The sequence below is a fragment of the Falco punctatus genome (genome assembly GCF_963210335.1).
Source record: "Falco punctatus genome assembly, chromosome: 5".
Classification (NCBI taxonomy): domain Eukaryota; kingdom Metazoa; phylum Chordata; class Aves; order Falconiformes; family Falconidae; genus Falco; species Falco punctatus.
In genome coordinates, this window is record NC_137584.1 from 25,148,179 (window position 1) to 25,175,080 (window position 26,902).

General features: G+C 37.2%; 1 protein-coding gene across 19 annotated transcripts in view; it reads right to left on the reverse strand.

Annotated features, from left to right (window-relative positions):
* The window catches only part of MYT1L (myelin transcription factor 1 like), a 331,228-nt gene that overhangs the window by 56,946 nt on the left and 247,380 nt on the right, over positions 1-26,902 (reverse strand). For 11 of the 19 annotated variants that reach the window (XR_013928157.1, XM_080387780.1, XM_080387781.1 and 8 more), the window contains 9 exons: positions 23,156-23,290; positions 20,529-20,619; positions 18,135-18,242; positions 14,719-14,930; positions 8,570-8,817; positions 5,992-6,228; positions 4,050-4,171; positions 3,625-3,687; positions 3,058-3,126 (listed from right to left, as the gene is read on the reverse strand). Coding sequence is in view for 18 of the 19 variants with exons in the window: in XM_080387780.1 (XP_080243906.1) it covers positions 3,058-3,126; positions 3,625-3,687; positions 4,050-4,171; positions 5,992-6,228; positions 8,570-8,817; positions 14,719-14,930; positions 18,135-18,242; positions 20,529-20,619; positions 23,156-23,290 (1,285 nt within the window). In the remaining variant the exon portion in view is untranslated. The remainder of the gene's footprint in view (positions 1-3,057; positions 3,127-3,624; positions 3,688-4,049; positions 4,172-5,991; positions 6,229-8,569; positions 8,818-14,718; positions 14,931-18,134; positions 18,243-20,528; positions 20,620-23,155; positions 23,291-26,902) is intronic. The other 8 variants (XM_080387782.1, XM_080387792.1, XM_080387791.1 and 5 more) reach the window with 3 other exon arrangements.

Genomic DNA, 26,902 nt, shown 5'->3' on the forward strand with positions numbered 1-26,902 from the left:
AGGACAGAAGGGATCTCAGCTTGGGACATAGGCAAAAAAAGGTGTATGCATTTCTGTATACAGCCTGGGGCAGGAGCCAAGGTTACTGATTCTCACTACTCTTCCACTGTCAGCAAATATGTATGAAACACACCAGCAGTGTTCCCCACCTCCTCCTCATGCCAGTCCATGCAGAGCATTATACCTTCTACTGCTGTTTGCTACCACCGTAGTTCAGGTGACCTATATAGTGGATATCAAAAGTTTCCATGGTGGCTGGTGCCTTGACAGAGAGCCAGTAGGATCCCACGTTATGGGATTTCTGCTGCTTTTCAGCTTGCTCTTTTTAAAAGTAAGGCAATTACATCCCCAGACCTCACACCAGAAATATAACAGATGTAAACGAAGTACTTCACAGTTTAAAAATTCCAAAATCAAAATCACTTATGTAGCTTTGGTTTAGCTCTTTTGTGAATATGCATTATCATTTACATGATCACATCTTCTTCTATCTTAGACAGAGAAAAAGAGCATAAATGAGAGCTGTATAAGGGATGCTGCCATCCATAGGACTCCTACTTCTCTACTTTCGTATATATGTGAGAAATGTGAAGATACTTTATTTCTCTCTTTGTACCTACTTCAGCAGGATGTAGAGATAGAGGACAATAAAAAAAATAAATGCGATGGAGGCAGGAGGTGGGCTGATTAGACAAGGAGCCTGAGACAAGAAGCAATGTAGAAAAGATGAGGAAGGACAACAGGACAGAGTGAATGGACCAAGTGGAAGCTGGGACTGATCAGAGTTTCAGGGGAGGAGAAAGGATAGTCTCATGGCTGTTTTGGAACACTGGACTCTGTCCCGCTTTTTCTGTAGAGTTCATCCCTTTTCACAAAAGATCACTCATCATGTAGGACTGCTGACTTCCCACAGCTCCAAGCAAATTCAATGGATACTTGGCTCTGAACATATACAGTTCTTTACAACGTGAAAAGCTCTGACAAATTTTCAAACTGAGCAATCAAAATTATATGTTTATATTTTCTGGTTTAAAATGGGAATAATACCAACCCTGACTTACTTCAGAGGACAACTGCAGATGAAAAAAAATTAATTCCTCTCTAACAAAGAGAAATCAATTAGGAAACACTCAGATGCAATGGTAGTGAGAAATGTGTGAGTGAATTAGTAGTTATATCTTGAGAGTACAGTTTGAGAAAAGTGCAGTGAATAATAGAAAGGGCCACACATGGGATAATAAAGAAAACAGAAGAAATTCATTAGTTGCTTATGTAGTGATTACTGTCTGCCTTGTGCAACAAATTACTTTCTTATCCTATGGAAAAATATATGATTAGAAAACGAAGGATTGCTTTGTAATGAAAATTCAAAACAGAACTAAGTTAAGTTAGCCTGCTTAAAATTCTAGCATTTCCTAACTTTTGAATTCGCTTAATAGAGTTTTTATATGTTGAATAGATATTATAAAAACTAAACTATTATAACAAGCTAAATAAATAACGTATGCTAAGTAAATAATAGATACTAAACCTAAAAATATAACTTCAAATATAATTTAATCTTGTTCTCTTTGCTTAGGGAAAACTTCAAATAGGTAGAAACAATGGCATGAGATAGGAGCGGAGTCTTGAATTTAAGTGATTTATATTTTTTTTTCCGTCATCTCTATTAGTTAGCCTTGACTGCAGATGCTTGAGAAAGGCAGAGGAGATGGGGCAATTCAGGAATATCTTCTGAACACAACTTTTTAAAGGGTTAGAGCAGCAAAGTACGTGCTTAAGGTATTACTCATGCTGCCCCAAGAGTCTTGTCTGTGTTTTCCTTATGCAATTGCATTTCCTTGAACTTCTAACACTTGATGCATCCCAACCCAAAATCCAGGTCCAAATCTGAGTTTCTCTGGGGTTATGTGCCCATGTCTTACTTTGCTTATACTTACATATTTTCGCTGATCTCAGTTACATCCCTTCCCTTGCATATCACATATCCCCCTCGCAGCATATACCAGCATGGTCTAAACTGGTAGTTTCAAAACATTACTGTTGATTTATTTTGGGAGGGAAATAAACTGCAAATTTTGTACCTGTTGTTTACATCTAGTGACTAGAGTAGCTAAGACTAGAGAGCAATCTCACTTTAGCAGCTTTCTCATGCTTCCCATGATTTACATCAAAGTTTGTGGGCTTTTTTTCATCAGGGTATATACTGAACTCAAGACATTATTTAAGGCACTCGTGTGGTAAAGACAGAATACTGCTTAACATGGCAGCATAAGCTATCCATTCATACCTCCTCTACCCAACTTTTCCTTGTTACTTGTGAACATCTTTCCATGTTAACCATAGTACCAACTCAGGAGTACCACTATCTCATAGCACTAAAAAATGCTACAGTTCTTTCACATACAGAGTTGCAGTCGAGCATATGGTACAGGAAGACAGATCAAAGCTAAGTGTCTCATGATTCTCTAACTTTCATTGCTCACAATTGCCACTCCAAAGAACTGAAAGGAATTTTAAAGAATGCATTTTAAGAAGGGCAATAACTAAGTAAACACTAAAAACATAGTCAAATGAGAAAGTGCATTAAGCTGATAACAGTGATACAAACCTGGGGAAAATTATGCAAACATTAGGGAAAAACAAATTGTTTTCTCTTCCCACTGATCTATATCTGAGAAACTACAGCATTTTACTGGTTGTGCAATCAGAAGTATTCCATCAGTCTAATCGCATGAGAATTTTCTGTTCTAACTAGCAAACTCAAACGTTCAGAAAAAAAATTGAATAGGAATTCAAACATTTAGATGAAATTCCAGAAGTTCTGATTTTTGTCCATCCCTATCACCTAATGAATACACAAAAGGAAATATTATGTCAACAGACATGTATAGAGCCAGCCTGTATGGAATTTTTAGACTTCAAAGCATGTTCCAAGTGGGATCAGCCCCTTCTGCAGCAGCTCTCCAGACAGCATTTCTAATTTCTCATACAACTATACAGAATTTGCAGACAAATAAATATTTATAAAGAAAATATTTGTTCTTTATATCTTACTTGAGTTCTTGTGAGCTTGTGGCCAGCATACTTCGAATGCTTTTGTCAGCCAAGGGACAGCCAGATAAACTGCAAGACATGGCAGGACATACAAGTAAGTTAATCTTCTCATTAACTGAACACTCCCAAACAAACACAACATAAAAATTAAAAAGTAAAAGTTTGTAATGCAGAAAAGCGATGGGGCAAGTGCTGTAATATTGAATTTTGTAATATAGTTAACCCTCTGAATATATTTAGGTATCAATGTTACTTCCAAGATTACATACTGTAAATGTTCTTTTTTGTTTGATTGTTTCTCTATGAACTAGTAAAATGTAACAAAAAATATTTGAGATTCCTGGGTTAACTACTTAAATGCTTAAGAATACTTTGGAAATTTTAGTAATCTATTTAAAAATAAAAGACGTTTATACAACACACAAATTAGCATGCTTTTAAGATCAACATATATTACTCAAAGGGTTAACACATAGTTCAACGTTTTACTTTGACAGCATTGTTGAGGTAAGCTGAAAACAATAAATTGAAAAGACAGAATCCACCATGAAAAAAATGAAGTCACACCTTCTATGTGAGGCGTAATTACCAGTCACATGACCACTCCCATCACACCCTGGTGTTGGACATCTGCCACCAAACAAAAACAAAAACAGCCAAAATAGTAAGTATGTTTAAAAAAAAACTTTTAAAAGTTTCATTGTTTCCAGTTTAGCTGCAATGACTGCAAGGGGTTTTAAGCATCCTAATCGAAAAGCTGCAAAATGAACAGGTTTAAATGAAAATGGCGTCTCAATACAATATAGCATCATTAAGAACAAGCAAATACACGTTAGCTTATCACTTTACTTAACTGGCAGTTTGAAACATTTATATGCTGCAAATGTTGCATGCTCATACTGCAAGGTGCATATGTACTCGTTTGTTTAAAAAAAGACAAAGAGAGAGAAGGTTAAAAGGAGAAAAATAATTTCACCTCACATTATGCTTACGTTATTAAATCCTTTTTGCTCTCTTTGCATTGAGGGTATTTGGGTTTAGGGCTTGGGATTGTAACTTCACCAGGATACCTTCTTTCTTCGAGCGCCTCTTGGAAAGGATCCAAATCTTCTGGCTACAGGCAAACATATATGCATTAGTTTCAGCTAGGTGAGGTTACAACTTAAACAAAATAGTGCAAAGCAGAGTTATCTGATCCTATCTCCTTCTGTGTCCTATTCTGCCGGAGAAAATGAATATAATTATTTTATAATTGTTTACCTATTAAATCTTTAAATAATATTTGGATATTTCGATGAAGACTTCACAATATGTGGAATATATAGTTTATTTAACTAGAAAAGAAAAAAAAAAGGCAAAACACAGCTTTTTATATAGCTGTCATATTATTCTGCTTTAAAGGAATCAGTATTTTTTCCTAAAGTCGCTGCAAAACAGAAGAAAGGGAAAAAAGATGACTAAATGCAGTATCTTATGAATCAAAAAGCCATCTTAAATAACATTTTTAACAGTTTAGAACATGTCAAAAATGAAGCAGGAGCATTCTTACATCTACACACAGAATCAATCTGGAGCAAACCTCAACGGATCTGTCTGGCAAAACAGAATTATATAATTTGTATATATAACTATTGTTACTTTGTATTAACCATGATATTGTATTAACTACTGTATTATTCTTGTATTTGTACTGCATTTACTAATTTTTATTATATAACTTTACTGATACGTTCAGAAACTCAAACTATTTCAGCAATGAAGTGGCTGTATGCACTGATTTAGCAATTCCTGCAGATGGTGCTATAAACACCACAGTAGAAACAGAGTTCTGCTTGGTCTGAAAAAACCAGGTTTTCCTCACATTTCCTTGATAGTGACAGATTTCCTCCTAACTTCAGTGAAATTAATAGCAAAACTGTAATTAACACTAAAGCTAGAATGCATTCAGTGTATCTAGTGAAAATGCCATTTTGTTATATATTTTGAAGTTACTGAAGATAGTTTTGTTTTAATTAAAATTGGTAAGATCTGTGCTACACAAAAATTATCAACCTAATCTTTTATTATAAACAAGAAAAAAACAGAGAACCATCTCTAGAAGTCTCCAAACAGCTAAATTCCATTGAGTGCAGGACTGTAAACTGCACAGTGGATAAGGGTTAAAACCTGATGAACAAAAGCAGTGGCATTGAACCTTCCCAGCAGACCTCTTCAGTTTCCTAGCTATTCTAAGTTTTGAAAAGTAAAATAAATTCACTAACATATTTTCTTTATTTGCCTCTCATGTTTAAAGGGTCTTGCTGTTGTCTTGGTATAATGAATTGAAAAGTAACATTGATTTCTAATACCCTGTCTTTGTATTCTTGAAAGAAAGTATTTCATTAGTACAGGCCCTTCCACACACAGAGCTATCAGGAGTGTATATGTAACGTAGAAGATTAGCTGGAATAGTTGAAAGCTTACATTATATTCTGCTGCTTTTGTTTAAATTGATTTCTAAGTAATACGTGCTTTCAGATACTCAGCACTTCATTTATCGTTTTCAAATTCAGGAGAATATCTTGTCTTGAGAGCTGATTATCCCAGTATTGCACAGTTATGTCAACTTGCTTATAGAGAGTAACGTAATCTGGATATAGTGAAACATCCTTACTGCAGAAAGTATTTGTTAACAAGATGATGCTGTTAGAAAACATGATTCACATTCATGGTTCAAATGTTGTCTTACGGAACTTAGTCACAGATCAGATGTGTGCCAGCATGACATAGTCCTAAAGATTAACTAGCAGAAAGTCCTTTTTTTTTTTTTTTTTGTAGAAAACCACCATTTTTATCACATATTAATTTTGTTTCCTCTTTCCCTCCAAATTTCAGAAATTTAATGAATTACCAAAATTAGATTGCAACAAGAACTAATAGATGAAAAAGACATACATTAATCTCTTTGGAATCATCTTCATCTATCCTACTGGGCTTCATTTTAGTGTAGTCCACTGGCAAGTCCCAGCAGTCACCCTCGTTCAGTTGGTAACACCGGTTATTCATCACGGCTTGCCGTTGCGGGGACATTGGCTCCAGTGGTGTCAAAATGGTACAGCAACCATCTCGCTGCCTCTGCTTATTCATGCTCAGATCCAACGTCCCATTTTCATCGACTTCCATATCAGGATTCTGTCAAAACAAGAAAAATATAGTTAATTTGGCTTCACACTAGCAAACTGTTCCCTCTTCTTCAATCTGATTGCCTAGCAGAATGATAAAACGCCTTTCCATTCCTGTATAGATTGTAAGCATTGAGCCCCCTCCCACACATAGCATGATGCTGTTACACAACATTAATGCTGTTAAAGTAGGTTTCTTCCTGAATGGCTAATCTGATGTTTGGGGGAAGAAGGGAGAGTCTTCGGTATTCCTCCTGCCACCCTGCACACAGGTGCAAAATTTGGAATAAAAAGAAGAAATCTCTAAAGGTATTTTCTTGTCGTTTTTATGTTCTTGATTTATTCTGTGACAGGTGAGTATCTATGAGTTAACAGCTGCATAATTCTTGTTTCCAGTCCTGACACCTGCCTGGGTGATTAGAGTAACAGAACCCAACTAGCATCAAATGATCTTTGTTTATTTAACATTAAGAAGTCAATGCTTGAATAGATAATGTCAGAAAATTAAACAGGGCGGTAGGATACCAAAACAAGTTCTTTTGGACACCATTTGCTAATGAAGAAATAAATATAAATTTCACATTTCCTTCCCTGCAGCTGTAAATATATTAATATCTCATATATTTGTCTTTATAATCAATACATTCAGGTAGCACAATAGTTGCAACAATAGTTGGTCCAATTTCTGCAGCAACTGAGGCACTGTGAAAAATAGGGTAAGTATGGGCTCTCACTTTTTCTTTTATAGATACAGACAAGGGTTGTCTATTATATTAGATGAGGGGAAATAAGATATCTTAAAATGAAAACAAATTTTAAAAGACTAAGGACACATAAAATAAAAATGCCCACAGAGAATCCCTCATCTTTTTAAAAATGAAATGCTCCATGAGAAATTTGGTTTCAAAACTGATGTGAATGTGACTGACTCCTCATATGTCTGGCGAGTTTCTCTGCTCTTGAGTAACAACAGAGCTGCAGGAAAGCACTGTGAATGCAAATCTCTCTCTCCGAATTACTGCCTTTTGTCAGAGAATATATCTAATTGCTGCTATCCTGCTAATTTAATTTAGAAAATACTTGTTTATCTTCCTATAATTCATTCCTCCAGACTCAATATAAGGTGACACATTAGGAAAGAGGCCCCTTCTGGTTTTCATACAGAAGATTTTTAGTATTTAATTCCAACTTTTTCCATCGTGTTGATACAGGGAACAACTGCATTTATTCACGTGCCAGAAAGAGATTTCCCTGTTGAACAGTATTAAATAAATTAATATAAAAAGCAGCAAATGCTTTTCAAATGAAAACAAAGTCACCAGCCATTCTGGCTTAAATCATGATTATTATTAATACCTACTCCTGTGGGTTTAGTTAGTTATGAATGATCAAGGGGCTTTACACGATGAGGGGAAGAAAACCTTTCTCTATATGTAGAAGAACAGAACATGTCTGCCAGCTCGAAAGCTCTTCTATAAGCACAATAAAAACCTTTCCTCTGCACTGCATCTGTCTACTTGCCATCTAGTGGTCTCCTATAGGTAGCACCGTACTGTTTGCGGGTGCATGTTAAATACTAATTTCTTAACAGCTTTCTGAGTGGAGACTTAAAAGGTTATAATGAAAAAAAAAATCTTTTCGTAAATCTTTAATAAATATTAATAATGCACTGTTTTTCTTAATATCTAAAGCTTAACAACAAAAGATTTTATTTGTATAGCCATTTCATAACACAGTAAAGCTCTATGAACATATAGAACATTAGTGACCCCACACGACTGTTAAACACATTAAAGTCACCTGTACTAGAGGATTTGTTCATTTCAAATGTATTAGGCAGAGACTTAAGAACTTTGATATCACAGACAGACAAGAAATTATAACATACTAGTAGCATAGATTTCTTTGTGCTAGATCTTTAATCTTAGGTCCCATTTCTGACTTTTAAATGAAAATACATTGCTAAATCTTAATCCTTTCACGAAATGTTTGAATCAGACTGTGTTTAGCAAAAAAATCAGTATTGCAATTAATACGACTTGAGCAATCCAAACATCTTTCATAATTATAGATCTCACTAGTAAAAGACAAATTAAAAAAAGGAGCACATGCTATCAGTATCATCAGTTGGTATTGCGATCAGGATTTCCCAAGATACTTGTGAGCAATTTACGTCTTTTTTTTTTTTTCCCCTCCCTGCTTCAGCAGAGCCACCAGATTATGTTGATTTTGACAAAAAGGGAAAGAAAAAAGAAAAAAAAAAACCAAGATGTACTATTCTTCTATCAGGGCCACAGAGCAAGTGCAGTAAAGAGAAATCTTCATCAACAAACAGAATTACTAATTTTTACCCTCGCACAGAGATCCTGAGGCTTAGTGGAGAGGTTCTGAGGCATCTCCCTGCAGCGAGTGGAGAGATTCAGAATAGCAGTAGCAGCCATGTGCGCTGCCTCCATGTCATGAGTATAGTCAAAGCTGCTCTTGCTGCAGGTACTGCTGGCACTGCTGCCTCCACCACAACTCATATTGCTGCTGCTGCTAGGGGCATAACTGCTTGTTGTGCTGCTGGTTGGACTTGAATTCTTACAGTAGCGTTTAGCTGTGGGAAGAAATATGACAAGGATGACTCAAAAGAACGAACATTCTGCCTAAGTGAAGAGAAAAACAAACTGCTGGAGGTGAAATTTATAATGAGCAACAGTAACTGATGCCAAAAATAAAGCCCACAATAAGAATGATGGCTGTATTTCTTGATTTCTGTCTGTGACTTCTATATGCTACATATGTGATTTTACATGAAATAACCTCCTGTAAAAATATGCATGATGTGATCATGAATCGTTCTGACAAACAGGCTGGATTTAGAAAACAATAAAAACATAGAAACACTGCTTTTACCCCACATATATAGTCAGACAGAAGGTAGGATCTGCTCAGCTCATTCATTTTTATTAATAAGGGCCAACATAACACTACGGGACCTTTTCCTGTTTACCTAAGCCAAGGGTTATTTAAGGCCTAGACCCCCCCAGCTGCTGGAGATCAAGCCCCCTGTGAGGCTGTGAGGCTTGGTCTCTGGGCCACAGTGCTACCCGCATGTCAGCAGACACCCTGTGCTTCCTAAAATGTTTCCTCTTACATCACAGGCAAATATCACAACACTGGCCATCAGAAAGGAGAGGAACGGGACGGAATAAGAAAGGTGGTGGTCACACGTGAGTTTTACCATGGCTTGCACAAAGGCAGGAGCAGTAGCTGTATGAACGGAAACAGATACAAATGAAGCATCCCCACCTTCAAATAACCCAAGTGCCTACAACCCTTTGTAGAAACAGCAAGGACGGAAGGCGCCCATTGCCGCTCACCCCGCGGAGAGCAGCACTCAGCTGCACTCGGACCGACCGCTGCGACCAGGTGCGGGAGAGCCGAGGCGCTGACAGCGCTCACATCCAGCCCATCCCGACACAGTGCAGCGCTGTCGCTGCTTTTAAGAAATGCTCCTTGCAGCCAAAGGCATCATCATAATAATGGAAAACAGCCCTATTAGCCCCCTTATTTCTCCAGCCCTCTTCCCAAATAAACTATTTTAGAAGTGTTTATATAAAATGCAATCAATTGTGAGCTCGCTTCCTAAATCTAAAAGTTTATGTATTTTCAGAAAAAAAAAAAATCAAAGTCAAGGTCAGAGGATACACACACGCATATTACAGCAACTACGTCCCCTTAAGATGGAAATGTATACTGCAGAGATCATACCTTATTGCACGGTATAACAATAACCAACTAGCATGCTGATTAGAGAGCCATACAAGAAAGGTCAGGCCCTAGCTAGAGCTCTTCCGTGATGGGCGCCATTTAAATGCCAGGCTCTTCAGGTGTATTTGTCTGAGCAGACACACATATAATAATCTGCTCCCATGAGCACAGCCCATTTGTGAACCACAGGCTGCTTTGGTAGGCAGGCAGGGTTCAAAAGGAGAACCTGAAAGCAAAATATCTCTGCTAGAGCTTATGTCATCCTCCTTTCTCTAAAAACTCAAAAAAATCACGGCGTTATTTTTACTGTAAAGGAAATAGCATTTCACTTAATTCGTAACAGATGGAGTTTTCTCAGGAAAGCCACATAATGCACAGGGTGTGATTTTTTTTTAAGTGAAGTGCATGCTAAATATTCATCACATTTCTTTGTTTTGAACACATAGTAGCACTACTCTAGCAGGGTATCCACTAATAATAAATCTGTGAACTATTCTCCAGAGTTCCATTATTAATATAGTAGTCAATGGTGGTCATTAAAAATTCAGCATTTCTCCATTGTTAGTGTGTAACCATATCCAAGACACACAAGAATTTTCCTATACTGAAGGAAATGATTGAGTAATTCAGTTTCTACTGTGTTAACACAGCAAGCACCCTGTACCAATGAACTTGCCAAATTAGAAATATCTTTCAAAATTCACATGAACAAATAAGACTTCCGTCACTTGCAAAAAATGTTAAGTCTTGTTATAGCAGGTCACATTTAGACAGACATAAGAGACATACTACATGGGAATTTTTATATATATATATATATATGAGAATGTGTGCTAAAGAAAGGGAGGGAAAGAGGCAGCTTTATACATAGGACTAACCATCAGAAACTCATGCACACTCTGATATGGACTCCTCTGTGGCCTTGGTCAAACTATATTATCCTTCAAATTAATTTTCCCTATAAATAGAAAGATGTTTCTAAAATTTAGTTGTGTTGTGATTCACTTGCAAAACACTTTGAAGACATAAAGTGCTATAAGCATGCTATGCAATTATTAGCTTTTAGATTACCAATAATTTGAGCAAAAGGTACTTAGAGAGAAATGGCCATGGTTATTTTAACTTTACTGTAGCTGTACATTTTCAGATGAGTCACATAACCCAGACTGTTCATTTCACATTAGCTTTTCAGGAGAAACAAAGATCATCAATTCATAATGAACCAAATCAAGTTGATCTCTAATGATGGGAAAGCTGCATTGTTTCAATACCAGATAATTCCGCTTGATACCTGCCCAACCCTGTGGCACCAGGTTCTGGAAGCTCTGCGGTCCACCTACACTTTGTGATCCGGAGCAAAACCAAATGTGGAGAACACCTTTTCCATTAAATAACAGACACAGATCTAACCAGCATACCCAAACTGGCCTCCCATCAGACGTGCCATGGGGCTGATTACAAAGTTCTCGAAGTCTACAGGCTCCTCTTGCTAATTAAAATGGAGGAGTGGAAGCGATCCCAACAATGTAAATGACCAAAGAAAGATACCTGGAGTAGCATTAAATTCTGCCCAGGCACCTTCATCCCTTAGTACTGCCTAAACACTGAATGTGTTACATAAATTAATTACAGTTTCAATGCTTTTTCTGACTTGCACAATAGGAGATTCATCTCACCTATCTTCAGATATCTGACCTAGTTATTACAGGCTTCCTATACACACAGTGGAAAAAAATAGGAACTTCCAGGCAGTGATTCACCTGACCAGTTTTAAATAGGTACTTCAGGAGGAGACTAATTGAATCAGATAAGTGTCTCTCCTTGGATCTGAAAGGGGTGATGAGCTCAGATGTAGTTATTGACATTAGAAAAGTCTAGATATGGTCAAATGAATCCCACCCCTAACATTTTCTCAGTGTTTTGGTAGAAGGACCCAGGACTATCAGTGGAATGAGAGGAGTTCCTGACATCACCTGAGCAACTGAAAGAGTTACTGTCTCCTCTGCCTTGCTGTGTCCAGCTGTTCTTATATCTACTGCTGTATACTATAAATCAAACACCCAATACACTACTAAACTGATTTCAAATTAAAAACAACCCCACAAGCAGATTTCTCAAGAATTATCAGAGCATCCTACCCCACCACAAAGTATCCATTTTCTGTTCAGTTTTCACTAAACTTACTGGGGAAAAAAAATCAAGGAAACAAACCAAAAGGAGCTATTTATGTTCATGTCACTCACAACCATACACTTATTGAACATATAATCCCTTTCTGTGATGATGGAAAGACAGTGCTAACTTACAATTAAAAAAGCATTGAGAAATTAAATTACTGATTTTTCATATGCCTAGACTTATTTGTCTCATCTTAAATAGTCAGAAAACCTTTCTGTCAAGTTCACCCAAAACCTTAGGCTTATTTTCAGGTTTTTCAAGTTGAGTGTTCAGAAATAAATCTGTTTTTATGTGAAGGTGTTTTGCCAACATATATAATAGGTGTGCACTCTGTACTTCCATAATGGCTTTAGTAGCAATAATTATTGTTTTTTACATGCAAATATGAAATCACCTAAAAATACTTCAGTTTCTTGAAGGAAAAGTGGCTCTTTTAAGTGAAGAGCCTCTTCCTGAAACCTCCTTCAGTTATTATACAACTGTTAATAAAATCCTTGTTCCACTGAAAATCAGTGCCAAAACTGACCAATTTCAGTGTGCCCAGGATTTCACTTCATCGTTCTACGTATTTAGCTGATTTTCCTGGGGAACTTCAAAACCCTTTGCCAATTTAAGCCAAATATGATGGAGTGCTTACAGAATATCAGAGATGTGAATCCTAAACGTTTCATGAAAACCACTGAGAGGGTACAAATGAAAACGCAAATTATGTCCCATTTCTGGAACCATGTTGACATGTCTGTCTGGCCAGACAGCACACACATCACTTGGAAGCAGGTACAGTGTGGGCCATCTCCTGCAGTCAGGGGTATGGAACAAATCCATAGGGAATTAGCCTTCCTTGGGCAAACAAACTGCTCCAGCTATAATGGGCTTCAGCAGTTCTGAATACACAAGAACCACATACACTTGCTGTACCAGCATGCACACATATACAGCGTCCCTCAGTCCTCTCTGGCTCCCGTGACTGAGCAGTGAAACAACCTCATCCCCATCTTACCTCCAAGTAGAATTCCCATTTATATCAAAGTAAAAGAAGTGTGCATAAAGACAGTGACCTATATCACCCTAGCCTTTCATTATTTAAGGCCATTGTTAAACTTGTGTTCAATGTTACATGTATTTTAAAGTTCTGGTGATCTGGAAAAAAAAGCGGAGTGTTTAATTATGGGCTGAAAAAGGGTCTTAAATGAGAAATATATATCATTTGTTTAAGCATCAGTAATTTGATCTGAAAATATGAATGTCCACAGGATCCCCAGCAATAATGTGATTCTTTCCTTTCTGCTAGAGTAGACAGAGCGTATACACAACAGTTAATATCTCATTTACCTTATATTAATGTACACTCATTAGCTTGCTAACCACAGTTAGATTTAGTGCTTTAGCTTTAATAATGTTCAAGCCCTTATTCTGCTACTGGCAAACAAGATGAGTGTATGAGAGAAGAAAGGGCACTTTTACTCAAAAATATGTTGCCTTTCACAACCCTTCGTTTTTCTGCTATAGTGCAAGAACATGCCTGTTGATTCTATGAGAAAGCAAAATATCCAAAATACCAGAAATATGAAGGTAAGAGCTGTAGTAATTTTCCCTTTCTCCACTTACCTACTTTTGAATGTCAGAGTCTGTGTTCAGGCAACAGCATAAATTGTTCTATAGTATATTTATTTCTGTTTTCCTAAACAAAAATCTGACAACTGCCTGAAATCTCCTATGGTAGTCAGTGAGTAGTATCAAATATTTTAACCAAAAAACAACCTGTTAACATTGAAAAAAAAAAAAAAAAAAAAGAAAAGATAAAGGCACAGTTTGGGTTTATATATATATATATATATACACACATACACACACGCACACGTTACATATATATATATATATACACACATATAATTGTATTGGTCTGAAAAAATCCTGATGTGCTTAAAAGCTATAATTCAAGTCCTTATTCTTTATTCTGCAGTTCATTTTTTCCCCTCTAATAACAATCCTCTTGCCTGACAGACCCCATCCATTGTCTTCTCCTGAACTGAAGGAACTTTCAGCCTACTCCTAAACATGTTAATTGTGTTCAGTTTTCCAAAGAATTCAACAGGTGTATTCATGAGGACAAAATGAGCAGAAATGCCTCATTAAGTAGCAGTGATTTCTGAAGTGCAATGAGATCCAGGTTTTTTACTTCCATATCCCCACAGAACAAGTATGTTATCTTTATGGGTTACCTGAACTACCGTACGGAAGTGAGAATCCTAATGTGACCCTTGAGGCCAAGTCTCCCAGATAACAACATAAGGACTAGCTCTATTACTTAGCTTTTATTGCGATCTCAACACATCCCAAGAGCTTAATAGCTGGAGACGTTCTTTTGCCAGTGCAACAGTCTTGAAACAAGCACCGTATAAAACGCTTTTTAAAAAGGCCTTTAAAATAACTTACACATGACAGCATTCCTCATAATACTATATGAACACCACAAAAACATGTCTTATTTGTATGATGTTTACATATACAACAACATGATTAACTGCAAACTTGTCTCTCATGTATAAGAGTGTGCACCTCCTACCATCATATCCTTTGGGGGATATATCCCTGGATTGCACCTTGGGAGCTATGGCTCTCTTGCCATAGGCATGGTTGTCATAACTGTTATATTCAAACGTAGTCTTAGAGTATTTCTCTAGTTCCTTGGCCAAGTTGGAGCGGGGTGTGGTGGTGGGGACATTGTTTCTGTAGCCATACTGAGGGATCTCCAATTGCTTAACAAAGCACATGGGCCTAGAAATTAAAGATATGTAAAGTTTGTTAGATGCAGTTCAGTTTACTGTGTCTGTGCAAAATTTATAGTTCAGATTAGAAAATCTTAGTTATTTCTTGTACTCAAGAGACAGCAATATACTATTGCATTTTCTTAGTTTGGTTATTTTCAGCAGACAAACAATATATATTTTCTTGAACAAAGCCTAGACAAAATTAATTCTAATACCACTAAATGTATCCTGTAGCTAAAACTATTTTAAAATCCTACTAAAATCCTATCTTTTTAAAACCCTATACTTCAGGGTTTCCCTTTCCCCATGTAATTGCGTCACGTAGCAAACACTTCCTCTTTTGGGAGGTGAATAAAAGAGGGGCAAGCAGACTGACAGAAGAAGTTTGGGCAAATTCCTTTAAATGTCAAAAAGAAAAAACAGCACTAGAAGCTTCACTTAATGGAGTTTCCTCTGGGTTTCTTTCAACAGAGTTATATGCTGTTTTCCCACATGCTTTCCAAAGGAGCCAGTCCTGTTTATTCCCTCAATGTACAAATCCATGTTCGTCTTGAGAAATACATAGAAGAGTCTCACAATCTCTGTTGACTTTGAGCTGCTGCCTCACAGGTCCTGCTCACCCTTAAATGCAAGGTTCTGGCAGGAGCTGCGATTCCTGATACACACCTCAAGGAAGGTCCTGCGAATGAATACAGAATAAAACTGTATCAGCTAAATTTCTCTTTAATTTAGGATCAGGGAGGATAGTCAGGAAAAAGCCCTGACTGATCTTGTTTGGCCACTGGAGAAATGTGTGAAATCTCAGTGAAAGAATGCTGCAGTGAGCTCCACTGTCACACTGTATAATGCATGTGGACGCAGAAGTCATCAGCTCTCAAAGCAGCTAAATGAAGGTCAGATCCTTCAGACCTTACCTATATAAGAAAGTGTTGTATGACTAGGTCATAGGGAACAACTGCTACACAGTGCTGCACCTACCTACTGTGTAGCAGGAGTAAAGATGATGAACAGCACACCTGAGGTGCTTCTGCTGTAATCAAGATTCATATAATCAAGTCTTTTTTCTTTTTTCTTTTTTTTTCCTTTACTGCATTTATAACCAGAGGAAATGGAAGGAACATTCTTAGGAACATAAATTCAGCCAAGACCAGAAGTATCATCATGCTGACTGACAAAATGGAATGTGATAAATAGTAAGAAATAGGTTTTGAATATTATATTATGTTTTTCTGAACGAATTCATTTTCATAGAATTTAGTCAGGATATTTATGTAAAGATCACCCAAGAAATCGTATTAGTCATACTGTTCCTTTTGATTTATGTATGCTCGTTCCTTTAGACACTTCTTCCTCACAAAATACAGCAGGCTTATTTATACAATGAGCTGATATGAATAATATTTTGATCCTGTCCCAAGATAATCTATATTTAGCTAAGAAAATGCAATTCAGATCCTGTACATTCAATGCAAATCCAAAATTTATGTGGAACAGAAGTCCTATGAATTTGATTCCTTTTTAAGTAAGAAATTTTAAATGCAGGTGGGATGGAAATTGGGTTAAAGGCAAATATTCAAGATTTACTCTTAGAACATCTCTGTCTGCCCATCAGTTGCCTGCATGCAAATATTATAAACACCTCCCAGTTTCTTTATCGTGAATACTTTAATGACTTAAAGGTAAAAAGGAAGCAGGAGACAAGATGAAAGCATTATCTGAGTTGCCAATAAAGTCTGAAACACAGGGCAGGCTCACAAGCAAAGGTAAGATTGTAGCACAAGTTCCTAGGGACTCTGCCAGCAATCTGGATGCTGCATGTGAGCAGTTGCTGCCTTTGTATGGTGTCTGACTTCTGTGCGTTCCCTCTAGTCAGCAGTGGTAAAAGCCACCGCATTTTTGAGCTGTCTTTTTCCATCAGGTGGGAAACTGTATTATTCCCTCAAAAGGGGCTTATTATTAATAGGATCTGAAGAACCTTTCTCTAAGAAAACTGTCTGGGATGCTGTTCGAAAGGTTGTACAATCCGAATTAGGGGCAGTTAAGATAAAGCCCATCAAAAACAATCTGAGGAAGGAAAACAAAGTCAACAGGCATGACAAAAAATCTTTGCAGATGTGAACCATAATTCTGTGTTCTTAGCTCTGTGGAAAGACCTTTGTTTGAAAAGACGGTCAAGATTAGATGAAGTTTTAAGAGAACATTCAAAGAATGATGTTGATAATACAGTGGAAAACTTTCATTTTAAGTAGTCCTATCAGATTTTAAATCTAGAATTCAGCTAAGTACTAAGAAACCTACGGGATAAGTAGGAAATTCTGGTAACTAAGGCTGCAGCACTTCCTCCAGGCTCTTTGAGGCAGCTGGGAGGCACGTACCTATCCCAGCCCACAGAAATCACAGTATCCATGGAGAAATTCTGCAGCTCTTGGGGCACCATCAGCATAAGGCTGGTACAATCATGCAGAAGTCTAGTTCCTTTACATGTATCCCTCAAACTTCAGCTCCTTAGAAATAATATTTTTCTACCCACATATCTCAAAAGAGGAGACAATAGCCCAAAGCTGGCTACAGGTTTGGATAAATGCAGAATCCTATGTAGATGAAGATAAGGGGTATAATCATGTCAAATTGGTTTAAGGTCCTTCTTGTATGAAAATTTAGGACAACTTTTCTCTCTTTCTATCCTTCCTGGCAGTGAGTGGGGGAACAGAGATAGAGAATCAAGCCTGGCCTAATTTTGGGATCTAAGCTATACTTGGCATTTTTCCAAGTGTCCTGCCAAAAGATGTACTACCAGTTTGGTAATGCAAATAGGGCTTCTGGTTTAATTTAAACTGATATTTACTAGTAAAAGCCTGCTGAAAAAACCAAGACTTACCGGTAAATATTAGTTTATTCCCAAAAGATACCAACTTTTTTCACATTGTTCTTAGACTTTGCACTCCAGCAGTCATCTTTACACCAAACAATGCCTAAGACAAAAATGAGCTTTTCAGCTTTACATGTATTTGCCAAAATAATTACCAACCCTCCCCCATGTAAATTGAGTGGGAAATATACACTGCGAGAATTGGATCCAGAAGCCCTAATTCTAACTCTTCTTTAAAGGAGATATATATGTATATACAATGTATATAAATATAAATTCTCAGATTAGGTGAATGTGTGATGAATTCTGCATAATAATAAGTATTATAGTGATTTCTAATACCTTAAAACCCGATCTGATGCCTGGTTTGATTTTGACACATCACAGTTCTGATGCTTCTCTTGAGCTTTAGCCAGTTTCTCTGCTGCAGCAATAGGACATCCAGAGAGGCTGCAATTACAGAAAGGAAATTTAATTGTCTTGTCCTGCATAGTTTCACATTATAGCACTGATCCAATTACTCCTTCTCCTGCTTAGCCAGCATCAGGAAGAATCTGAAGGAAAAGAGTTTCCAAAAGCTTTTTGGTCATATGTATTTTCTCTAGAATAGACTTCCTTTCTTCTGCTTTCAAAGTTGCATGGTAGATCTTACATCTGCTCTTCTTCTCTGACTGTACATGGGTAGATTATTCATGGATGTCAGCCAGTGAACATACCAGTAGGAGAGGAGAATATAAACTGGATTCTACTGTGCAGCTCTGGTAGCAGACTTCTGACCTTTATTATGCATCTACAAACGTTGCCAATGAAATGGCTCTGAAGATGATTAAATGACACCACCATATAGGCCAAATCTTGTGCTGCTTCACACCTCATTCAGCTCCATTAACTCCAATGTTTTTGCTAGGCATATAAATGAGTCCAAAACTTGGCTATGGGCCTCTGAATCTACATCTTCGTTATGTTATGCTTAGTGTTTGTTTGTGAATTTCACCCACTAAAGTATATTTTCTAGTAGTAGATGATGTAACGTGAAAAGAACTTCTGCACTTGAATTTCAATTAAATTTGCAAATGCTGAACTATTGTTGAAGTGGCAATAATAAGCCTGATTCTTCTGGAAAAGATTTAGAATAGGGAAAAATAAATACATTGATGCCAGCAGATGGTGCTCTTAGTGAAGCTGTAGAAACCTGTGACCTGACAATGGAGGGGATCCTTTCCTTGTCATAGTCTATTGCGTGCTTATGTGACCGCAGCTCTCTGTGTTCTCTACAGGAAAAGAAATTAAAATGAAAGGCAAATCAGTGCATTCCCAGATGTTCCCTTCTCTACAGGAAATAAGGGAGAAAAAAAAAGAATAAAAAAAGTGAAGCAGAGCAAAATGCCCCAAAAGCTGCAGAAAGAGGTGAGCAGACTGCAGACTGCTCCCCTCAGCCCTCCCCCGCTGCCCTAGTTCTGCAGAGGGGTGAGGGGGCTCTGTGTGGTTTTGGAGTCATGCCAGAGGGCAGCTGCACTCCACTGACATGCTCGTCTTCAGACACCTCAAATATTCTAGTAGATATTCAACCAGAAGTGAATGCTGCTTCAAGCAGCAGTAATTCCCATAAAGCCTTCTCGGGTTTTTACTGCATCTAACTGGCAGCATCACTGCAGAGAAGAAAGGGGCACCAGAGCTTATTGCAGATGGGTTGGTACCCACAAGAGTCTTCTGGGAGACACGGAGGGGCTCCAGTAACCCAGAGCTTGACAAGACTGAACGTCCAGCACCTGTGTAGTCCCTTAAGCCTTCATGCTTTAATTAACAGTAAAAAAGGAATTCCATTCCTTTCACCCTCTTACCCACACTTTCTGGTTTTTTAAAAATTAGAAAGAAATAAGCAAGATCTTGTTGTTCTGTGGGAAAATTATGATATGTACTAAAAATTATAGTGACATTTTGATAATTCTGTTATTTGACAGAATTTCATAGGCAATGGCATCCCTTCTACAAGAATCTTAGGAAACTATAGAAAAGTTGCTTTTTTCCTTGATCTTCTTTTGTTTGGCTAGAATACTTACATCTAACATTTCTGGATTTTCATTTCTAAATTTAGTAAGACATTTTCATAATGTTTCCTAAACAGGCAAAATTCTCATTCAGTATTAGCTGAATAAGGATTTGGGGTTGAGAACGTGGTCAGTAGGAAAGCTAACTCTTATAATGTCTGTGTACCTCAAATGCCGTTTCTCAGGTATTAAAAAAATCATTTTTAGGCGTACAGTGGATTTTTTCATGCACTGTAAAATGATCCCTGAAGAGAGTGAAGCGTGAGAACATGAACTCTGCCCTAGTCCTGATGATGTTGGCAGACTCTTCCTTTTCCCTCCGACATACCCATAAGGAGTCGTACCATTTGTTTCATACCACTGCTGTTCAGCTAGTACCAAAACAAAAAGTAAAAAAACACAAACAACAACAAAAAAAAAAACCACCCCAAAAGCTAAGGATACTTAAAATGTCTTTTGTGGATCAATTCATCCATACCGAAGCAAATGAACACTCGTCCTCCTCAGAAAACACATGAATAAATGTTACTCTTTAAAATGGATAAAGCACACGAAGCACCATCTGTCAATCTTCAGAACAAAACAACGAAACACACACTCACACCCCCCCCGCCAATGGACTGCTAGAAGGGCTGCAGTTTGGAGGCACTGTTCCCTCTAGATTGGCGTCCAGCGACGGCATCCTTACCTTCGGTGGGAATTCCTGTTGCTATTTACGTGGCCCCGGCCTGTGCAGCCTGGTGTAGGACACTTAAGAACATTTTCATGCATGGCAAGAACTTGACAAGGAGAGTAAGAGAAAACAGCAGAGTATGAAAACAAGAAAAAAAAAATCAAATCCCAGTATATATGAAACCATTTTAAAACAAAGCAGGATTCATTAACAACCAGCATTCCTCAAAATACACGTGACACACATAGCCAATAAAGCCTGATGAGGGAAGTAAGTATTGTGACCCTATGCTCATTAACACAGGGCAACAGTGAAAGTTATGAAGGTTACAGAACCTATAAACAAACGTATCTCTGGTGCAACAGTGAAGCAGAAGACTTCCAACATCTTCTTCATACAAAAACACTGAGCAAAGATCAGATCAACAGTAACGGGTGAGCTAGCGACAGTCCAACAAAATTGTGGACTAGAAAAATTCTTTCAGGAAATGTATGCATTCACAAAACATAGCTTTATACACACAGTATCAAACTCGAGAGCTGAAAATCTGCTCTCAAGTTATACTGGTAGAACACTGAATTATTTGAAACATACCTCAGTACAACCCTGATCAGAATTTAACCCTAACTATAAGTCAGCCCAATTGAGCTAGGGGCCAGTTCTGCCCACTTCCACATAGATATATCATTCGTATCTATATGACAAGCAGAACTGGCCCTTTAATTTTCACTTGTACTCTCTACAGATGTGAAAATTGCAATGGATAGAAATTTTTTTCAAAAGACTAAAAACTAAAATAAGCACTTAAAAATTGAGGGATGGCAGAAAAAATAAATAAATAAATAAAAAACTGTGTAAAAAAGAAATAAGTGGTACAAGCTTAAGCAAGTAAACTGATTTACATCTGCATCCATTGCAAGCTGGATGGAAAATGTACTCCCAAGGTTGCTAAGAGCAGTAATCCTCAAAATCATAAAGCTCATGCTATGAAGTGCCGAATTATCAAGAGCTTTTTGGGAACACTAAAGTGTTTTGTATGATGTGAGACATATCTCAATCCATGTCTCAGGGCTGGATGGCAGTACATCACTCCATGGAAAAAGGCCATCCAGCCCTTGCAAAGTTTTGGGTTTCTCATACAAGAAGTAGTCTGGAAGCCTGTATTTAGTTCTCACTCAAAAAAAGATCCAATAAAATCAGTTAATTCCTTGACTGAGTTAAGAACTGAATAAAAGCTGTTCAGAGACTTGAGAATTTATCCATGTATACTGATTGAAAGATAACCATCATCATCACCCCATCATCAGTGTGCTAAAATATGTAGAGATGCAAAAGCTTTACTCTGAAATTCCTACTATTCAAAGCTGTTCTTGAAACATGCTTCACAAGGCCAACATCACAGGAAAAATAAAATAAATAAAAAAAGATGAGCTCACCTTTTTCATTTTAGTAGGTACAAGAGCATGCAAACAGTTTAAAGCTATATTCTTCTTTGATTTACAAAGTCTTCTAAACAGCTTTTTATTTATCATTTGTACAAATGAGAGAACTTTGAGAAACCAAATAAATATTTGTGTTTCAGAAAACTACAGAGTCTTGCAAAGCATAGAAATTACTCTATTTGTTCTACTGTATTCAGAGATCTGCCAAGCTACAACAAAGTTTTCTAAAGTATTTCCTCATTACTTCTGGAAGAAGCCACTCTACCATGTCAGAGGAGACCTTTTATGTCTGCCACTCTTGGTGCACTAATCTGCTTCTGTTTTCCTATCCTTCAGAGTCTACTTTCCTTTGGAAACTGGGGACCATTTCACCCCAGACTGACTTTATAACGTTTCCTTTAGGCTGTTGTAAATCTGTCGAGGTTAGGTCTGTAAGTGCTGATGGACAGTGGGGATTTTAGGTGCATAGGCTTCAATGGAATAACTCCATTTTAAAATTGGTGTGAAAGAAAACTGGGGTTTAGCTAGGTGTTTGGCTAGTGTAAATCAGCATAGAGCAATTAGCTTCGACAGAACTATGCCGATTCCACCAGCCAGGGAGGTGACTTCCAGAAACAGATCCCCCTGCCTTCAAGTGAACATCCATGAGCTCATATGGGTGAACCTCCTTTGCAGAGAATCCGCTAACATGGCAGGAAATTCCACCCATGTGACTGACAGGGGATATTTGCTCAAAATCCTGAGTTGTGTAACTAAACAGCCAAATTGTTATTTTTAATAATATAAACTAGTTTATATCTCGGACACACCGACAACAAAGGAAAGGGGTTGCAAGTTTTTCAACTACAATTATTCCTGTACAAGACCACAGGGACAGTTGATGTGACATCAGCACGCAGAAGTAAAAGCAGTGACATCTGGAAACCTTTTTCTCTGTTGACTGAATACATCTATTTAAAAATAACCTAGGATTCTTAAAATCAAAGAATACAGCTTTAAAAGTTGTTCTTTTAGTGTAGAAGTTAGTAGAGAATGGAAATGATGGAATAAAGGAAAAAGTGTAACACAGAACAGTTGACTAAGTTGAGACAAACCATACTGAAAAATGAAAATAATTTTTTTAAATAAAAGGTTTAAAAAGCATGCTAGAAAAATCTTTGTAGTTTTATCCCCCGTTTCCATGAAACAATGTGAACTTACTTTCTGGAGGGACCCTATCTTTGTGTGGGCATCCTGACAAACTGCGGTGATGGGGGTAAAGCCCCGTTACATGGCCAGTTCCATCACACCCAGGGGTAGGACATTTGCTCTCTTTCTTTTCTGTTCTTGAGGGATCTATAATTTACAACAAATGTGTCAAGTGAATGATGCTTTTCACATTTCTGTAAGAAGGTTCATTTAATCATGTCATTTACTCTTCGGTAAATGTTCTTATGAAAACTAGAAGAAAAAAAATAAAACCTTCTACTTCTTAACACATTTCTGTTACTTTTATCCTGCTATTTTCTTTTCAGATTGCAGGCTCCTATGATCACAGCATTATCCATTCACAGCGACTGGAAAGTGACCTTTTTATAGCAAAGCCATACCACTGTCAACCAATGTTCTGCTGGCAAGCATCAGCTCAAGGGTGTAAGGTCACTTGGAAACTGTTTAGTTGGAGATTCCCTTCTTTATTTGCCTGACGTATTAAGGTCTGCAAATGTACTGTCATAGCAGTTCAGTGTCCTGAGAGTAGCACACCCAGCTCTTTAGCATAACGATTCAATGGTTCAGCACAATAAATCCCTTTTCCAAGGCTCACTGACAAGACTTGTTTTCTTTACATTCCTTATGAAGTGGTAGGAATTATGAAAATATACCTTTGTCTTCAATAAATTATGGTAGAATAAACATCGTAATCAGAATTACTGAAAGTATCACTTGCTGTGTAAATTTGGGGTACTACAAACATACATATATATAATGCTTGAATACTCATACGCTTTGAAGGTTAATGATCTTTTGAAATGTTGTTGGATCTTCTGTCTACAAATCAATGAAAAGTCTAAATAGAGATTATTTCAATAAAATAAAGTTTTCTGCCAATAATGTATTAAAACTGCTGGTGAGGTTAATCCTGAACTAGAACCTTCTCACATACTTCATCAGCTTGTGTCCTTTAACAGAGAATTTGTAAACTAACAACTCTACCCTTCCAGCCCAGCACGTGATTCCAACTGCATCTTATGATCTTGACCACAGCTGCCAGATTTGGAGACTATTGCAGATTTCTGTACTAGTATTAAAGTAATAAAATTCAGGATGCTCTAACTGCTACCATTTTGGCTAAAGATCCACCAGCATCCCCCTTCCATTTTTTTAGTCCATCCTCCTTTCATACCAAATCTGAGCTATCCTCATTTAAGTACTTTATGCTGCTCTTGTCGTTGCTCTGCTTCAGTATTTATGCTTTCATCTCTGGAAAATAAGATTTTGCTACTTGTTTTCCATTAAGTGTTTCTTACATTAAATTCCATCCCAGCTTCAATAAATGCAACCCTCAGTACAATCAGTGGAAATCTGGTACTTGTAGAACTTTGCATACAACCCATTTTTTTCAGCATGAATCAATACAATCCAGAGTTCACATTCAGTTGTGGACTTATTTTTCCTTGATTTCCTTCTGGTAGCTTTTATATATATATATACTTTTACATTGCAAGTTCTTCCAAAACACCTTCATTTTAGAGAAATTATTTAACTCAATGTAATGACTCTCCATGTCTTAAATCCATTCTTAAATTTTAATATTTAAACCTTGCCTTTTGCAAAAGGAATCCTTAATTATGAAAGTTTTATTTTACTCAACTTGCATGTTGACTGTAGAACAGTGTTCTTTGTTTCATGCTCTTTAATGATAAATACACATACAAATCTATCTCCAAAGTGCTATACAGTTATCACAACACTCCTGGAAAGACCATAATCTTATATGTCAGGAAATTGAAGCAAAGAGATCAAGAAGTTAAACCCAAGGCCACAGAAGGAGCAAATGTCAGAGGAGGGATTTGAATTCCTGCCAGATAGGCCTGTGCTGAGACCACTAGAACAGCAAGCCAACAGCTACATACATACACAAGTCTAAGCAACTCTTCAAGTCAAGTACTTTGGGATGTGTAAAAGTATTAGGTAAGTGAATAGGTAATGTAAATGAAATATAAATTGCGTAAATATAAAAATATTCAAGGACTGCAAAAAATGTAGATGATTAATTTAGACCATAATGGCTTTTTAAAGACATTAAACTAGAGGAATGTTAGCTACTCCACATTGTCAGAGCTCCACCAAAGTCAATGAAAGTATTCTAATTTAGAGCAGCTGAGGATCCAGACACTTACATCCTACAGTGTCAAGCAAATCCTTCTCTGTATTCAAGTCTATGCTATAAAGTTATAGCATGTATCAGATCCTTAAGAGCCTTTATGGTCTAATGAGTCAGAAAAGATGCTGTATACTATTCTTAATGATTTCAAAACTTGCATAAAATTGTACTTGCACAATTTCCCATTGCTTTTAATGGAAGACATTTGCTAAACTTTCCACAACTTTATACAAAACACTGGACACACTTTTCTGTTAATTGGGAGAAATACTGCATAGTTTTATTCAAATTTGTAACCTTTCCTCACTCCTTGCCACAATGGGAGTACTGCCTGAGTGACAGTTGTCAGAGGACTCAAAAGGTTTTAAAATTCAAAACTTTCAGAAGAAAGCGTGTTTAGAAGACTTTAAATGGCAGTGAAAAAATGGTTAGTGGGCCTTTACCAGTTGTTTCAGTGATCTCTGAAAGCAGAACTCCTGAAGCCAGGAGATAGTTCTCACTGCAAACTTGTGTAGCCAAAAAGTTTCCACTTAACCATATCATACACTTCTGTGGGTATCTCTTCCAGGAGTATGTGGAAGATAATGTGTGAGTGGAGAACAAATGGTATAAGCAATTGTCTTACTTAAAACTTCCTCTCCCAACAACTACTAGAATGTTTTCTATGCTTTTTTAAGGAAGGAAGGAATATTTTTTTCTTTCCCCTTTTATTAAAAAAAGCATAGAACAATCCACTCCAGTTACTTGGTCCAAACTACCACAATATTTAATCCCTGGTTTGCATTTGGACCTATCATCAGTTCAGCCTGTGCTCCCAAGAGATAGGATGGTTCAAACAAGCTCTAGAATTTACTGAAATAGGAAGTCCATACATTTGTTACTGTCAGAAATGTACAGTCTTTTTGGAGACAGCAGATCTATATGCATAAATGCTTTCCCAGGCATGCACAGACTGGAAGGGCTGGACAACACTGGAGTTAAAAAGCTCTTCAAAAATTATTATTGCTTCGCCATGTTTTCTTAGAGACATATAATCAAAGGGAAATGTATCTACAGTAGGTCATATGCGAACAACATTTAGCACAACATCCACATGGCTATGCAGTTATACACTAACTAAAGTTGTCTTCCCCAAGTACCCGAAGTTACTACAGCACTCACTAGACCATGTATTTATGCTTAAAACAAACAAAACTTCATTAAAATGCATTGCAGAAGAGTGTTTGACATCAGTAATTCCCATGCTTTTCTAAAAGACTGGTCATTACTTTTCCTTAAGGCTTGTAAAAAAGATCAAAACCTTTCTTGGACCAAGATGTTGTCTGCCTTCCTGAATGTCATGGGCAGATCTTAGAGTATTACTTTTTCAAAACAGGGATTTATAAAAAGGAGAAAAATGCTCACCATCTCAGTTGTAGAAAGGAAACCAAATATTTTTACAACAAATATTAGATGAACCCAGTCCCTGCTTAGCATCTCCCAAGAAATACCACATCCTCAACTTCCACTAAAGTCAATGGGAATCAGGGGTGTTCAATGAGTCTCAGGAGGTATTGAACACCTTACACAACACTGCCCTACAT